Genomic DNA, 17,621 nt, shown 5'->3' with positions numbered 1-17,621 from the left:
TCTCAACTAAAATTGTTTAATCCTTTTTAAATTGGAAATAAAGGTTAAGGAAGTCCAGCAAACAGGGTCAACAAGAATGTTAAACCATTAAGGGATGCCAGTAGGGACATGACATTATTAAAAGTATTGCTATTAGAATATGGGTTACAAATGTGAAAATAATTCCACTTTCCCAACAAAAAGTACAGGATGAGTGGGTGTATGACACCAATCCATGAAAAATTCAGCTTGGCACTGACATCCAAATAGTATATGGGTTGGAACCAGAAGCAGGTGCCAGTTTTCAAATATGAATACAGAGGCTGATTTTTTTACTACTTTCTAATTACATGTGGCCTGAAATGTCATGCCATTGTTTGAGGTATTTTTTTCTCTCTCTCTGTGCAGTAACAGCAGACGTCGTCATGACAGTGAAGAAGGGGACAGCCACAGAAGGCACAAACACAAAAAATCCAAAAGAAGCAAAGAAGGAAAAGAAGCCAGCAGTGAACCTGCTCCCGAGCAGGAGAACACTGAAGCTGCCCCTGTGGAATAGGCTTGTGTGATTTTTGCCTACTTGCATATATATTAGTGCCAGAAATAGATTACTATAAATCTTGTTATTTTTCTGGGTATTAAAATAATTTGCTCTTGATCTTGTTCTGTTAGTTTGAAATCAAAGGTTACTTTGTTTTTTCAAAAATAAAAAAAATGGATTTTTCATGTTAAGATGCCTTCACTGACTTTGTCTTTTAAGAAACAGTGAGAAAACAACTTACAGCTAGAGGCTTATGCTCTTACAATGGACGTAGGGCTTAAGTTCTTTGTATTAAACTGTCTCCTTTTTTTTCATAAGCCAGGGGGAAGGTCATTCTTTTACTGACTTTAGGAACAGTGTGCATCCACATTATTACATACCAACATCTGGAACAGTGCGGGTTTATAGCTTTGGGACTTCATGGTTGAAAAGGTCATCCTCTACTACAAGGACAGGCGGGAGTTAGAGACTTCAGGAACCTTGTACTAAGGTGAAACAAAAAAAAAATCCCACCCCAAAACGAGGGAAACTAGGAAAGGTGCTGATTGTTCTTAGTCTGATGTAATGCCGAGTGTGGTGATCGTACACTTGGTAATTATGTCTGGGTTGTGTGGGTGCATAAGAGAGAATTAAGCTGGATAATCATCCCTGCTGCTTTTCAGTGGCTTAAGAGAAAGTTCATTTTAGTCTTTGTTCTCGGGGAACAGCTGTCTTTAACATGGTAGAGATTAACAAATGTATCCTCTGCCCATTGCTGGCTTGTGAGGGGAAAAAAATAAGACATTGGAATACGAGTAATTTGGGGAGGAAGGCAAAGAACTATACTAAGAAAAGTGCGAGATTGTCTTCACGTTCAGATTTACTCCATCCAGAACAGTATCAAATGTGACTGGCATGGCGTTCCTGCAAAAATTGTAGTGCCCTGTCAGGGGGCTGTTTAGAACGCTTACGTGACACTATTAGCAGGATGCAGTGTAGTTCCTTAAAAAACAATAACGCTCTGTAAAAAAAAATCCTGTATTTTAATAGTAGTTATCAAAACATACCAGGGAAACTAGGTTATTTGGGTTTGGATGAAAATAATGTCTGTACAAGTACACAGTTACAGTTTATTTTTAATTATTTAGAAATTTAATTCACAGTTTTACAGACTAACAAACAGTACTTGAAAGTCTTGAAAATATCAGCTTCATGCTGACCATGAAAAGGTACACACAATCAAAGTGCTATTAGTGTGTTGGATAAAAACCTTCACCTGATTTTTGCAACTAGAACAATTGCAATAAATTTTTCAGAAGTTATTTAAGAATTTCTTTTTGTAAATCAAAATGAAGTGGGTGTGCAGGAGCTGCTGCTTCCTAAATTTCATTATTATTATTATTATTATGCATTAAATATATACACATATATAAAAAACCCAAAAAAAATCTTAAGAACACAGGGAAGGAAAGACTTAAGTCTGTAGCTTAAATCACTCTAAAGTGCTTTTCTGACAGGGGTCCCTGCTTTTCCTAAACTTGCCTTTTCTTGACATGCAGGTTGAAATTTCACAAACCTTTTTCCTTACTTGACCCACCCAAAAAAGCAAAGACTGATGTTCCTATTTCTTTTCTGTGTTAAATTGCTTGTCATACTCTCCATGAAGACTTGTTCTATAAAAAAGTGCCAGGCCAGGATGCAATTGTGAGAGTAATTTTTCCTTTCAGTTCTTTGAGCATCCTTGCCAAGCAGGCATGCATCATTCCTGATGTGTTCCTGCCGTTGACAGCAAGGAGGATGTCACCACACCTGAAAAGAAACAAAGACAAATAAGAGAGAAAAATTAAACAAGACGGCTTCTTATCTTAAACATTTGCAGTTGCCAATTCATGTCCTTAAGCTGGGAGAGGTAGAAATGAGTGTTGCTATTTCTCTGCTGTTTATGGATAAGGGAATAAAGCAGGTGAAAATACTTCATTTTTTTTTCCCTTACAACTTTAATTAGACATAATTGAAAGAAAGTATGATACAGTTCTTTCAAAATGTGTTCTGAACAAACTATGTTTTAAGACTTCTTAACTGATTTAAATTTGCTCCAGAATTCCTCACTTACTCTTAAATTGCATCGATGTTCTCAGGGAAGGTTTTTGGCTGGTCCCATTTTTTCTGAGCTGGTAATCTGAGAAAGCTCTGTGCTGGCATTCATGGTACTACCCCAGTAGTAACTAACTTACCTTTATTCATATAACATATGAGTAACATATTTATAACATATAACATTATCTTTATTCATATAACATAGTGATAGCTAGACATCTGGAAACATTCTGCTATGAAGGTAAATCTGTTAAAGCTCTGGACGCTTACATTTCCAGATCTGTCAGAATTAGTGCTATATCAATGAGTCCTATTTTCCCTCCCCTGCCCTGCCATTGTCTTCATGAAAAAAACTGTTTAAAAAAAACCCAACAAACCACCACACAAATGAAGTACATGAAAGACTTCCTTAAATGCTACTTTTCATTAGATAGTGGTCATTACCTAATTCTGCCATCGTTATATGCTGGTGTTCCCCCAACAATGGATTTTATAAAGAATGGTTTGTTCCCAGTATGTTCTTCATAACCTCCTACGATGCTGAAGCCAAGACTTCCAGATGTGTTTCTTCGTAATACAATTTCTTTGCAGCTGTACAAATACCTGAAACAAGCCAGTCTAATTAAAAGTCTTAGAGTTAACTTAAGATTCTGATGAATCATTAATGACGAGAAGATAAGCTTGTCCTTGCTATAATGATTGTCACAAGATTTTACAGTAAGAACAGAAAACTGCTTCTCCCTCTGTTCATCTTTTGAATATATTTTATGATACTTGTCAAAGCTGAAACAAGGACTAGGGGGAAACGAGAGTAGTAAGCTTATTAGACTCTTACACTTTGCCTGTTGCTCTGAGTACATCAATTTCAATTCCTGCTTTGTTTCTCTTTTTACCCAAGCAGGGAAAAAAAAAAATACTGTTAGTTACAGAGCAACAGATTTCTGTCCTTAGTACTTGTAACAGTCATTATTAGCAGTGTACCCAGGAATGATGGAAGAGCCTGAAAATCCTTTTGCTATTCCAAATCTGAAATTATAGGTTGGTCTACAGCAAGCGTTAACAACCTCTACTCAGAGACTCTAGGTTTCCAAGAAATGGCTGTTATATCTGTAGGAGATTAAGCAACTTTATCTTAAAGACCAATATGTCTAGCTTTTTTTTAAAAAGTTGCCAAATAATGCTTTTGCTGTGTTTCACAGCAGGATGTTATAGTAATGCTAGATTAGTCCTGCAGGACCTACAAATATTCACCTGCTGCCAGAATGGTAGGTATATAATATTTGCACAAGAATTCACAGGCTGCTAATGTGGGAAACAGGTGACATTTGCTTCTCTCCTCAGCAGCCAGGCATTATTACTTCACCATCTGTGGACTTCTTCAATGTGCAAAATCACTTAAACCTCTATGTTTGATGGTACTTATCAAGGTCATGACCAAGCAATGCTGGGATTCAGCTGTTAGCCCTATTACCTAGTGTTGATTTTTTGGGGGCAGGGGTCCTTGCTGCCTGGTGCTGTGCTCACTGCCTTAAGGACATTGCTGAAACTGAAAGGTGATCAGCTAGATCCTAATGCCATAGAAAAGAAATAGCTGGTTGGGTAAAGACACAAGAAGAAACCACAGTGAAGGCAAACAAGGCTTACATACATGCTGTGCATACAGTCTCTAAGGTGCAGTTGCACCATCTCCGTCAGCCTAGAAAGCATAAATATGTATTTGCTATCAAAGTTAAGTAAAATAGACATGGCATTACTAGTGTTAGGATTGTTCTCTCTGCCAGAGCAGAGGAAACACGTGGGAAGCACGGAGCAGCAGAGAGCAACTACTCTGTCCTGGCTCCAAACCCCTTGTGCTGCATTTTGCCTCACCGCCAGGACAGGATGTAACCTGCTGTGACAAGACAGTGGAGACCAGGAAGGCAGGAGGAGAGGTGTTGGAGTGAAGCTGAATATGGGAAAAGGGGAGGATAGGAGTTTTCCCAAAGCGTCTACATGTTTATCATCTATGGTTCCCAATGTCCAAATTGGTAATTAAATGTTTTAAGTTCCTCGAGCTAGGTCTGTTTTGCCTGCAACAGTAATGGACGAGTGGTTTCCCTGTCTTTGTTTTGACCCGTTAGTTTTCTTGCTCCTCCTATTTTTCTCTTGTCCTGCTGGGACAAGAGAGTGCTTCGCGGTGCTTCGTGCAGGCTGGCTCCAACCCATCACACTGGCCATAGCAAGAGATTGACTCTTGGTAGAATAGGAGTGGCTGCGTGGTGTTTACACCTTTAAAGTGATGTTTTCTTATCCCCATTGTGGGAGTAGCTAGCTAAGTATCACGAGGATACCACTTGCTCTGAAAAGTTAAAACCATAAGAAGCAATGCCAGCTCTGCCTGAGCAAAGAGCAGCCCAGAGGGGGTTAATTTGTTTGGGTCTGTTTGCGGCTGTGTAGTAATAAAGACAAGCTAGGAAGTGCCACAAAGAGAAAATTAAGTAAATACTTGCATCATCCGAAGATGCTTAATGTATTTGAGTAGATTATTTCTCTGCAGTAACAAAGGCACCAAGTCTGGGTGTTTTGACACAGTTAAACCGCTATAACCCGCTAAGCTGCAACAGGTCCAAGGAGAACTACCATCTGCCTTGGAAGAGATTCTTCGGCCTCTGTAAATACTGGAAAAGCTGAGGACAAGGAGTAATTGATTTGTGAACTTGCCTCAGATTCAGGATTTGAGGAGTTTAAACAGTAGTCTAGGCACAGGGACCTATCATAAGATACTACAACTAAGCATCAGTTACTAAGGCACAAGGAATTTTAAAACACCTATTTTCAAGTAGTTAAACAGACAGTTACCTGCCGCTTTACTCAAAGTGTGAGTAGCCTCATGCTCTGGAAATGAAAACGAGCCTGACTTCAGGAGGACTTCAGCAATAAGAGCTATGAAAAGCATAATTCCCTTCCCCTGCCCTGGTACAGTAGACAAGTGGCAGTAAAGTACAGTAATATTTGAGAATTGCCCCCATCAGAGCCCTGCAGCCTGAGTGGAGTCAATTTGGGGGAATTTCTGTCCTAATTCCACGTTTTACACCCAGTTCTACCCTTGGTTTGCAGAATAACTTTGGCCACCTCCTGTCTTTCTCATCTCACTTTGCAGATGAAGAAAAGCACGCGTGTGAAGTACTAATGTTTGTAAATGTTATGACAAGATGATCTATAAAGTACTTTTAAGTGCTAGCTGTGGGAAGGAAATGTGAGAGAGAGCAAAGAAAGGAGAGCAGGAAAACAAGCAAGAGCAGAAGAAACATCATGAGGCTGGGGAAACGCTTTTCACCATCTGCTCCACATTATTTCCTTTGTGCATACTTCACAACAACATTTCCCTCCAACAATAAAGGAGACCTGTCTTCCTCAGCAACAAACAAATTAGTTACCCTGAAATAAGTCTTTGGAGGGGGAGAGAATGCTTAAGGTCCTGCATAACCGTTTCCTCCCAACACCCAGCCCCTCCCCTCGCACGCAGGCCAAGTTTTGACAGACGTAAGATGCACATATGCGTCTATTTTATAACTGCCACATATTGGATTGCACTACAGAAAGAACAGAGGAGTTGTTTATGTATTATAAAGCCATGTAAAAGTGACCAAAGCCAATTTTAATATCCCACAAGGAAAGGGCCGAAACATAAGTGAGATTTGCTAATGTTACAGTTATGCAAGACAGCTTTCCTAAGGCTTTGAGCTTTAGTGCGGGAAGTCAGATAACCTGTCTGATTCTGCTGCTTCTGACTTAATGCAGAAAAAATAGTATAATTCCTACTGTTCAATATTTGTGGTTTTTTTTCTGTGCCCATCTCTGCAACACGTATGCAGTTCCTCTAAAGAGGCAAGTTCTGTGCTAATATGGAGAACAAGGCATTTGTAGTGCACCAGCTTCAAAAGTGAGGAAAGTACTTCTAGTCATGTAACCCTTATTAACCCATTAGCCTGTTTTCTACTTCCTCAGTCAGGGACAGAGGTCTGCAGACATCCTCTAGCACATCTCACAGGACCATCTTTCACAGGATTTTATCAAAGCTCTGGGTTTTTGGAACACAGAATGAAAGACTTTCAGTTTTCTGAGCCTGAGCAGCCCACACTAAATCGCAATGTCAGGCTGCCCCTGAATCATAGAATCCTAGAATCATAGAATGGCCTAGGCTGGAAGGGACCTTAGAGATCATTTAATCCAACCTCCCTGCCAACTCCCCACCTTGCTTGCTGTGAACAGATAATTGCCCTGCACTGCCATGGCTTGTCTAGAGTCACATCTTTCCCTTCTCAACAGAACTTAAAGAACCCACCATCCAGCTACCTCTTTTCTAATTGTGCCTGTTCCTGGCCTATCAATTTTACTGTCTTTTCCATTTCTTCAGTTCTTCTTATGTCCTGCCCATCATCCCAAGTACCTTGCATGACCCTGTATAATCATGATTTTGATATTTCTACTTTTCCCTCAGCTGTACCAAATGTTCTTAGACTCATATATCTTGGAGCAGTCCTTCTAGTGAATGGTTTTAATTAAGGGAGGTGAATCTTCACCATCTTGCCTCATAGTTGCACATCAGACACCTTTACCAAGGCAGACCTGTCAGATGTCTGTTTGGAGAGTAATTTTCTCAGACAGCACAAAAAGCGTCATGAGACTACTGGCAATACCTTGAGATCTAGTGGGACCTGATTCTTGCAGAAAGCAAAGAAAAAGCCAGATAGAGAAAAGTTAAATGCTCTGCCTGGGGCAAAATGAGTTAATGTGACACATCCTAGTGAGACAAATTGTTGAAGAACTTCAGGATGTCTAGCATGGGCCCTGGAGAATCGGTGCAAGAGTAAGAGGGTAAACATGCTGGGGAAGGCTGAAGGGTCTGAGCAAACCTGTTCCTTGCACACACCTATACTCAACTAACGAGCTACCCATAAAGGTGTGGTGTGCCTTGGTTACTGTCACATCTAATCACTGCTGGTCCCTGTCCCTGATGTTCAGTGCAGCGTACCAGCTCAGCATACTAATTCCCTACTTTTCTTTGGTGGAGAAGGGCTGCGCTGTGCTCTGTGCATGGTGTCACAGCTGGGGCCAGAGTTACAATGAACGCCTGTCTTCAGCCTTGCCCACACTGGGGCTGATTTTCCTTCAGACCAGATGGGTGCGAATGCTTTCACACACACAGCCTTGGGAGGAAGAGGGGGGAATAGAGTGCGCTTAGAGACTTCTTTTAAAATGGGAAAAACACCTTTTCTTCCCAAATAAAAAAGTGGAACTGACTGATGTGAACCCTGGATGCAAGCCTACAGTGCTGTGGAGCTCTGTCCTTCATCCCTGTCACCTCACTGAGGACATGGGGACTTCAAACAGCTGTAAGTAGATGATGACCAGGCAGCTCAGGTTTTCTATACAGCCCAATGAAGGCGGGCTCAGGGCAGGTAGAGGTGGGGTGCAAATTTCTCAGTCCATCTAGCAATGGATGGTGATTGAAGGCACCAGTAAGCATTGCAGATTGCTGCACCCATAATGCCTCTAGTCTGCTTGCTGACTCTGCTGGGAGAATTAACCACGCTCCAGTGCCTTCACAATGCTTGATCAGTCAAGCTCAGGGGTGCAGAAGCAGTAAGCAGGAATGAGGACCTCCCTGTCTGCAGGGAGACAGGGTGAGAAAATTTACCTTTGCCTGGGGTAGCCAGTTGTGGGCCATCCATTTACTGCTTTTCTTTTTACTGCTTTGCTTTCGTAGCAGTAAAAATGCAGTCCTCTCCACACGAGGAGGAACCCACGTTTCATCTGTGGCTGACAGACACACAGCCTGCCTGCTGCTCTTGCAATGCTTCAGCACGTTACACAGTCATTAGCCTCAGACCAAGCCCCAAAACACATCTGGCCCTCAGCAGACCTTCCTGCAAGGTGAATGAGCTCAAAACAGCTCAAGCCAGAAGGAGGGAAAGCATCTAACCTGCTATGCAAGACTGGGAAAAGAAGACCCCTGAAACTATGCTTAAACGAAAAGCTCACCTGTTCCACAGACTATCTTTTCATGCCCTCCTGTAAAAGGAGACACGCTGAACTGTTGCCAGGGCTAGGAGTATGGGCAAAAGTAACTTAATGCCTTGAAACTGAATACCAGTTTCAACTGTATGACGCTAGCTTCACACATTCACAGGTTCACAACATGTCCTCATTTAATACCTTACAAAATGGTGCTGAAGCTGCAAGTATGTACCCTGCACACCAAGTGTGTTTAAGAGAAGTTAACTGAAATGACATCACAGCTGCTTCCTGTGTATGACAAATAGACTTCTCTCACTCGGAGGTGGGGTTAAAAGAGGTGATTCAGAGATACTGGCCAACTGCACACACTTTGCAACATCTGGGCAAAGTCAAACAATTCAGCTGGATTTGGCTAAGGGGAAGGTCTGTCCAGCTTGAGAGCTGCAGGAGAGGCAGCTCTGCCTTCTGCAGGGTGGTCAAGCCCACAGCTCAGCTCAGCAAACTCCTGTATCCCTGCAAGATTTTCCTATGTATTTTCAAGATTGGAACAGTTCAGGATCCTTTCCTCCTTTGCAAGGGGATCTGTGTGTCTATTTTTCCATGTACATATACCCATTTACAAAAGAGAGGTATTCAGAATCAAGTCTGCGACAGAGCCTGGATTTAATTAAGATGTCAGTGCAATGAATCAAGCCAAAAGAAAGAATTGCCAGAAAATACAAATCTTTCCTCCCACTCCCCTTCAGCCAGAGGATGCAATCTGTGGACTTACCGTGGCAGCCCCAGCCACATGACCCAGGAAGGTGACCACTCGCTGCTTTCCGAAATTGCCTGCGTGGCCTCCGGGAAAGGCAAGCAGCCCCGCTCCTCCTGGGCTTCACATGCTCTCATCTCCAGGGCTTTGAGCACCACCGACGAGTTGGTGTTTTTCAGCAGGGCGACGGCCTCGCTCCGGCTGACCCCTGTCAGGTCAATTCCATTCACATTCAGGAGGATGTCACCTGAGACCGATAAAATGGATGATAAACAACCTTGCAAGAGTTTCCCAGATCCCCACCCCCATGTACAAGCGAGTCAAAGCCACAGGCAAGAACTTGCTGCCTGATGAGGCTGTTCATTAATCCTGTCATTTAACATGCATGTGAAGCATATGCTAGTAAACATTCCACAGGCATGAGGGAAGGGGCTAGATCCCTGTACAGAGGAGCATCACCAGGCTGGACGGAGGCTTTGTCATGTTACGTCCTGCACCTGGAGCCAAATGGCACAGCTGGGGTCCTGCTGTACCAAGGAGCTTTGGTACGGGCACCTGATGCTAATCCAGGTCTCCAAAGCCCACTCGCAGCTAACAACTTTTGTACTCGACCTGAAAAACCTTGAAACCTAAAAGTGCAAAGGTGGTTTTCTCCCAGCGCTCCCTAAGCCAAGGATGCCGCTCCAGTTGGCTCTTTGTAAAGTTTACTGAGTGGAATAACGTATTATTATTTTAATGTTAATGCCCGTTTGAATGGCTGCAAGCCAAAACATCTTTCTGCATGCCTTATTTATAATGTAGGCACAGCAGCTTCAGAGAAAAATGCAAAGATGACCTCAATTACTACAAGGAGAAGAAAGAAGACATGGTTAATGCCATGCAAGCGGTCATGGCGCCAGGTGCTCTGCGCCCCTCTGTAACATGCTCCAACACCAGAGCTTTTTCCTGGGTGCCCTCTGTGCTTGGCCCGTGTGCAGGCCAGCCCAGGCAGCACGACGTGAACATCACCCTCTTTTTGTGGTCTGCCTCGATGAGACAGACAACAGCCCAACAGCTGCTCTAAACTGTGGAGGCTTAAGGCGCTGTTATAACATCACGTATTCATTTGTTTCTAATTTTATCAAATTAACTAGGCTGAATATTCCATGCTGCCTCAAAATGAATATTTTTTTGGAAAATGTATCCCACTGAGACGCAGTCATTTCCCAGCAGGAGGAAAGAAGAAAACTGCTGGTTTGCTCCCGTTGTCCTGTTCTTAACGTGAGTTTTGAGGGGCAGCCGCAGCTCCCACGAAGGGGAGTTTCCCACACACCCTGGTGCCAGGCGCTGTGACCCAGGCTTGTGGGGCCCAGCTGGGCAGCAGCTATCTTGCCCCACTTTTGGGTGCCTTCACTTCCCTCATAGCTTCTGGGAAGTGACTGGGCTGAAGCTGAGTGCAGGGGATGAAGGGCAAGGGAATGGGAAGCTGTGTGGTTGCTGGATGCAGGGTACTGAGGTACTTGGCTCTTGGAGATGTAACATCCTGAAAACTGAGAGTTTCACCACTCTGCTACGGCCTATGTATTCATGCAAAACCCACTGATAAAGTGTGCTCCCTCTCTTACTGCCAAAGGGTATTCATGCAGAGGGGGAGAAGCTATTAATTTTATCACTTTGTCACATCAAGAGCCGAATGGAGTTACAAAGGAACATTTCTAGACATGATACTGAGCCACAAGGCACTAACATTGCTTCATATATGATGGGAATTCTGCTCATTAGTACTTCTTTCAAAGCCACGAATGACATGACAAACAAGCACAAAAATTTACATTAAAAACCACGACGGCTGCACAATGAAGATTTCAGTAGTTACGAGATAGTGGTGCAAGCTCATTTTCCTGTGAAAAACAGCTTATTTTTTTTTCCTGCCAGAATATGCCTACATCCCACTCCACAGAGATGGTTACTGCTGGGTATTAGACCTTTTCTAGCAGCTAACTTGAGAGCCTCCGATCTGACGCATCCCAAAATCTACGAGGTGACTGAACATGTCACGGTGTGCTGCTCCTCCCCTATCCCTCCGTTTTTTCAAAGGAAGCCTTTGAATTAAAGCAAGCTTTAAAGAACTCCTCTTTTTACCTGTTTTTATCCTGCTGTCTCTGCTGATAACTCCTCCAGGTTCAACACTTATCACGTAGATAGGCAAATCCCATTCCCGGTTAGATGCTCCGCCTGCCACAGTCATTCCCAGCGATTCTGTGTGATCTTTCCGGACAGCCACCACCTTCTCGTGACAGGTGACGGCGTGAAGGGCACTCTGTGATGAAGAAAAGAGCAACGACAAAACACAGTGGGTATGGAGGACTTTCCTGACACCTTCAGAGTTTTTTACCGAAATGGGTATTTGTTGAGGGAATACCAAAGCACTTCACAGCCGCTTGCCACGCCTGGCCAGATGGCAGGCGTGACTCTCTCCAGGGCTTAGGCATCTGCAGAGTTAGAGCCACCTCCAAGATAATCCCTGCTTTATTAAAGTCAGGCACTGCTCCTGCCCAGATCAGAAGTGGTTTAGTGCTGAGAGTTTGAAATGAAATAAAGCAGGTCTTTGAAATGTAAATAAGGAAGCTGCTTTGGTTTTTTTCCTTCTTTTTTCCTTTTTTCTTTCTTTTTTTTTTTAAATATATATTAGTTTCACCAGTGGTCGTAACTTCTTTGACTGTCAGGTCATAGTCCTTATCTTGCTGCTTGCAGTGTGAATGTCATCTATATAGTCAATGAAAAATGGTCCACCTGGATTAAAGAATAAAATCCTTGGGGACAGATTAGAAGACACACACTTCATTTGCTCTTCCAGATTTCTATGGTCTTGTATAAATTACTGGTGGGAATACACTTGAAGAATATGTGTTTCTGTTCAGGAAAACAGAAGGACACTTATAGAGGGAAGAGCCAACAGCTTCCAGAGGGCTCTTTCTAGTGCTTGTGCTTAAAATGTCACTTTGGGACAGTCACATGTACTGTCTGAGGACAGTTACCACCTTATTCCACTCTCTGAATGGGAAATGTTACATACACGCCGCTGGTCATGCAATAACTCATGTATGAGTGAGAGTAAAACAAACCTACAGACAACCTGGGGATGGAGAGGCAACACAAGCTTCAGTGAAACTGAAAATGCATCTAGCGCTTAACAGAAGAGAGAGTTTGAGAGAGAAGGATGCTTCTTCAGAAAAACTCGATTTAAACATTAATAGCTGTGCTTCTAGCATCAACTCCTGAAGGTCCCAGCCCCTCTTGTAGGAACAGCACCATCCTTTCCAGGCTCGTACGTAGATAAAATAGCATGCTGCTAAATACATTTCAAATATATATTAAAACCCCCCTCAACCTTCTCATTTACAAGTCTGACCTCACATTTATAATATGCAAAAATAATCTGCAAAACTAATTTAATGCCATATTAATCTCTTCTTAAAAATCTGAGATGCTACAAAGACATCCTGCCTTGATTCCTGGGCCAGCAGCTCAGAAAGTGGAGCAGGTGAGTCCATGGCTGCTCCTGAAATGATGGACGGACGGATGGATAGATGAAAGAAGACAGTGGCAAGAAGTTCTTAAGGTAGCAGGGCAAGCTCTGTCTCCATTTTGTGAGGTTTTTTTAAAAGAATATTTGTTTGACCCAACTCTGCATCAGGCTTTCTGTGATGCAACATCAGCAATGAAACCCAGCTTAGCAAAAGATCTCTAGATGCTTGAGCAGAGGAACAGTAGCTGCCACAGAGCTCCAGGAACAAAAAAAACCTAAAGAGCTCAGTGGACAAGGTCTTCTTGTAGTCACCAGGGCAAAAAACAGACTGATACCATGGTCTGGACATCTCACATCTGATCCACACAGAGCACAGGCACTTTGTGAAAGTAATTGTGCCTTTGGCTTGTCAATGAACCTAAAAATTGCTGAGGGTTTTACAACACTTCCTTTAAAAAAAAATTTAAATGCTTTAGTCCAGATAATTTTAACCTTCCACCTTTGTCTTTAAGTTGTAAATGTTTTAATTGTAGTTCCATCTTTGGGCTAACTAAACTTAATGTTTCACCCATGTTTGTGCAAAAACATTTTCCTTTTTCCCTTGGAGAAGAATGGCTTTTCCATCAGGAAAAGGCCACTCTCTGAGGTGCGTGGGAAAGACGCACTACTAATTTTCACAGAAACATAATCTGAAATTTTGCAGCAAAACATGAAATTTTCAAGAGACTTGCAGCTCTGAGTGTTCAGAGTCCAGTTACTTATGCAGTGTCCATCATATCTCAGAAAAAAAAAACAAATTAGCTGATAAAACAGGAAATATTCTGTTTTTGAGGAATCATCACAAAGAGAAACAGATTTCAAAGCAGTGCTCAGTAACAAATTGCCCTGTTACATTTCGATGAAGAATCATAAAAGTACTGGTACGTGTGCACTCCAACCATGTAGGACAAGTTTGCCTTTGAAGCTACTCTTCTACATGTCATGTTTTACATGGTTGCAGATAGAAAGCAATTGGGGCGCCTCGGCCGAGGCAAAGGCAGTGATGAAAGGAAAGTAAAGCCTTTCTTCGTAAACACAAGTAGAAATTTCTTGGAGGTACAATTGATAATGAGTAACCTAGTTAAAAGGCAGTGTTTATCAGTGTCTGCATTTCAATGCATTCTCTTCTAAACAATTGTTCTTTTCTGTCATTTTGAAATGACCTTGGAGGTCAGGAGAAGAAAAACATAGCAGTTCATCTCATCCTTTTTTAAATTTTTTTTTCTTTTCTGTGTATTTACTGGAAAATAAACATTTGCTGCAGATTGTCACAGCATCAAAGCCGTGACACGTGTCTTGCAGGCAAAAGGCATAGCTGTGTCTGTTTGGAAAATATACTGCACCTGAAGGCTAACCTGCTCGCACAGTGAGAAAACATCACCCGCTCAAGAAACAGGGTGACGGATTTGTTTTAAGTACTAGACAATGCGTTAAAATGGAGTAAGAAAAGAGTTCCAAATAAAAACAAGTGCTATTTAATTAATGGCAAAGCTCCCTCTGACTTCAAAGAAATCGAATCTGGCCTGTTTATGCGTTACAGCCCAGCTTAACAACCTCAGCTGCACAAGAAAACGTTCCTCACATCTCCCTTCTGAATCCAGGCAGCAGCCAGAACAGTTTGGGCTGTGCCTCCCGTATCTTCACACACAGAAAAGCGGCTCAGTGAGAGCCTGTGAAGGACAGATCTCCAGGTGTGCCACACACCCGGCATCACCAGAGAAGGACGTAGTCACTACAGACCATTGTCCTCTTTCTCCAGTGCCTTGTTGGCCGTGTGGCTGATTGCCATTGGCATCCACCTGAAAGAGAGCCGCTGCCTCCTCGTGTTTTCCTGATGAAGGCAGGCTGTCACGAGGGCAACAACTTGGCTAAAAGTGGTTCCTGAGCCGTCGAATGAGCAAGACGGCTGCTGGAAGCTAGAGTTAATTCTTGGTGCTGAGAACAGCCAAGACTTGCGAGGAGACTTCAGCCCACGTTTACACATGTGCTCTACCGTGAGAGCTGCTTCCCCTCAAAGAGAGCATTCCCTGCTACACATTCTCCTCCTACAGTAAGCTCAGGGGGCAAAAAACAGCTTAAAATTAATCAGAATTCAAGTCAGTTAGCAATCTCTTTATCAATCATGGGTAATAAAATAATCCCACTCATGAGAGCAGGTAGCAGACTCATCAAACATAGGAAAATCTCCTTGACAGTAGAGTCCAGCCAACAAGCCTTGCTTTGGTTTTGAGCAGGAGCATGTACGTCTTTTTAAAAACAAATAGCATTTTAAGTCTGCCAAAGCCTAGAGTTTAATGATCTTGAGTTGCAAATAATATTCAACTAAACCTTCAGCAAAAAAAGCCTGAGAAATTCAAACTGACACACTCATACTGTATAAAAGGGCAAGTAACACTCCAGTAATGATTGTATCAGACCAAAAGCCCACAGTGCCTGAAGCTTATCATATCCACTGGCTGTACTGATCTCCTGATCTATTGCCAGAGCATTTTCTCTGATACAAGTCTTCCACTGCACACACATAAAGCTGAAGGGAGACAGGAACTGCTCAGAATATTCTCTTTTTTGGCTGTGATCTTCCCTGGAAAGTGCCCAGATAGTGGCACTGGACAGAAGCCTACAGCAGCACACCCACATGTGCTTATGTAGCACCCATCTCTAGTGGCAAACTGGAAAACCCTCTAAAAGCTGTGACCTATCCAACAAGGTTGGATAGTGAGAGGATGAGGGGTAATGGTTTCAAACTGAAAGAGGGTAGGGTTTAGACCTGATATTAGGAGGAAATTCTTTACTGTGGGGGTGGTGAGACACTGGAACAGGTTGTCCAGAGAAGTTATTTATGCCTACTCCCTAGGAGAGTTCAAGGCCAGGCTGGATGGGGCTTTGAGCAACCTTGGTCTAGTGTAAGGTGTCCCTGCCCATGCAAGAGGGGTTGGAACTGGATGATTTTTAACATTCCTTCCAACCCAAACCATTCTATGATTAGTCTTTAAAGGACTGTTGCAAAGTCAACATTGGCCCTTCAATCTCACAGCTACACAAATTAATCTTGGATTTACCAAGAATTCCCATCTAACACCTCTACGCACAGGAAGAGAAAATGAGGATCTAGGGCAGTTTATGGAAGACAAGTCATGTTCTCAGATAATCCCATGTGGTATCAATTAATCAGATCAACATGGTAGAGTTAGCAGGTGCCTGGAGCTTCACTAGAAACCATACAGTAGCTACACAAGTTAATTGCTATCCTACACATATCTCCCTAAGGAAATCATTACTTCATTAGAAAGTAATGCCTTGCAGATGCACGATTAGTTGGGCACTATTTGCTACTGGGTGGTAGATACCAAACATGAGTCTGCTCTCTGGTTTAACTCCTGCTGATCCAGTCTCACCTAACATGGACTGTGATTGTGACTTCATGGAAAAGAAAAACTAAAAATAGATAAATAGACATTAGTATACTTTTTTTTTTTTTTGCATATAAACCCACTGAATAATGTAGGTTTTTTAAAAAAGAAAAACTGAAAAAAAAAGGGTATCTTTAAGTGTTTTTAAAATGCAGAGCCAGGCTTCTCTCCTGGCTGACAGCTGTGCACCCAATCTGACAGCTGGTTCAGCCCAAAGGTCCCTTTAAGGACACATCTGGCTGCCCATCAGGCAGGATGGATTTAAACCAGCCTTGCCTGTCCACCTCTCTGATGCACCCCTGGCATGGGTAGCAAGGGAAGCTCACAAGGGTTTGCATTAGTAGCAACACAGAGAGATTAATGTAAATTAGCCAGGCACGTGACTTTAAATTTACGGAAATACAGAAATTCAACTCCTGCAAGAACGTAATTTATTCTCTCTATAAGGACAAAGAATAACGTTGAGTATACTCAGAAAAGGTGTCTTCAAACCTCTTGCTGCATTGGTTTTGACTTCAAAATCTCATATATTTGGCAATAAGAGTCTCTCTGCCTTATGCATAGAGCATATTGCAAGCCTAAACGCACTGAACACACGTAACAGAGGAGCAGCTGGAGACACAGCCTGGGGACAGAGGGATGAAGCCATATCCGGGCAAAATGATTGCTCTGTGTCATGTGGCCCTGGGTCAGGTCCAGCTGTGCTGGGCATTGCCAGCCCTCACAGCACTTGTCCCAAGTGAGCACCAGGTGCTGCCAGAGCAAAACTAACAAATTTTGGGTCCAAAGCTCCATAGAAAGTCATCATGCTCGCAGCAGCTGTGGAGACCACAGTTGCCGTCTGCTGCTGAACTGCCAGCCGGGTCAGAGCACGGGTATCTTAAGAACCGATCGACAGACTAATAATTACAGTAATTTTCGAGCAGCTTATGAGAATCTCTCGGGCCAGTGCATGAAAGCTTTTTGCCTGAAGACTTTGCTCCAGATGGAGAAACTCCAGATAAGCCTCTTATTTTTGTTGGAGCTCACTGCCCCATGCTGGCTTGCACCACCGGTGAGGTCCATGGTCACAGCCAGGCTGCTGTGTGCACGTCAAGCCCCCTGCTCCACCACTTCCCCTCACCTTCTCCTTCCTTCCCCACCCCATGCAGAAGCAGTATACAAATAACGAGGGGCACACTTTTATGTTTCCGTTGCAAAATAAGACGCGCTTCTTTTGGCGACAGAAACCAAAGGTAACATCCCAATGAGACACTAAAACATTTTAGCTGCCCTCCCAGTCCCCTGTCCCACAGACAGCAGAGAAACCACGTGGGT

The 17,621-nt window shown here is 42.9% G+C and overlaps 2 protein-coding genes across 3 annotated transcripts in view; one reads left to right on the top strand and one right to left on the bottom strand.

Moving 5' to 3' along the window:
- FIP1L1 (factor interacting with PAPOLA and CPSF1) overlaps positions 1 to 710 on the top strand; it is a gene marked incomplete at its 5' end in the record, with an annotated part of 42,425 nt that extends 41,715 nt beyond the window's left edge. The window contains one exon of the mRNA XM_009868235.1: positions 388 to 710. Within this exon, the coding sequence (XP_009866537.1) occupies positions 388 to 535 (148 nt within the window). The remainder of the gene's footprint in view (positions 1 to 387) is intronic.
- Positions 711 to 1,615: 905 nt separating this feature from the next.
- LNX1 (ligand of numb-protein X 1, E3 ubiquitin protein ligase) overlaps positions 1,616 to 17,621 on the bottom strand; it is a 69,219-nt gene continuing 53,213 nt past the window's right edge. For both annotated transcript variants that reach the window (XM_009868232.1, XM_009868234.1), the window contains exons 7-10: positions 11,469 to 11,646; positions 9,366 to 9,594; positions 3,038 to 3,196; positions 1,616 to 2,305 (exon numbers count right to left, since the gene is read on the bottom strand). In XM_009868232.1, coding sequence (XP_009866534.1) covers positions 2,170 to 2,305; positions 3,038 to 3,196; positions 9,366 to 9,594; positions 11,469 to 11,646 — 702 coding nt within the window. In that variant the 3' untranslated portion in view covers positions 1,616 to 2,169. The remainder of the gene's footprint in view (positions 2,306 to 3,037; positions 3,197 to 9,365; positions 9,595 to 11,468; positions 11,647 to 17,621) is intronic.

The sequence above is a fragment of the Apaloderma vittatum genome, unplaced genomic scaffold (assembly GCF_000703405.1).
Source record: "Apaloderma vittatum isolate BGI_N311 unplaced genomic scaffold, ASM70340v1 scaffold2804, whole genome shotgun sequence".
In the NCBI taxonomy this organism is placed as follows: Eukaryota; Metazoa; Chordata; class Aves; order Trogoniformes; family Trogonidae; genus Apaloderma; species Apaloderma vittatum.
This window is presented reverse-complemented; position numbering and strand designations above follow the sequence as displayed.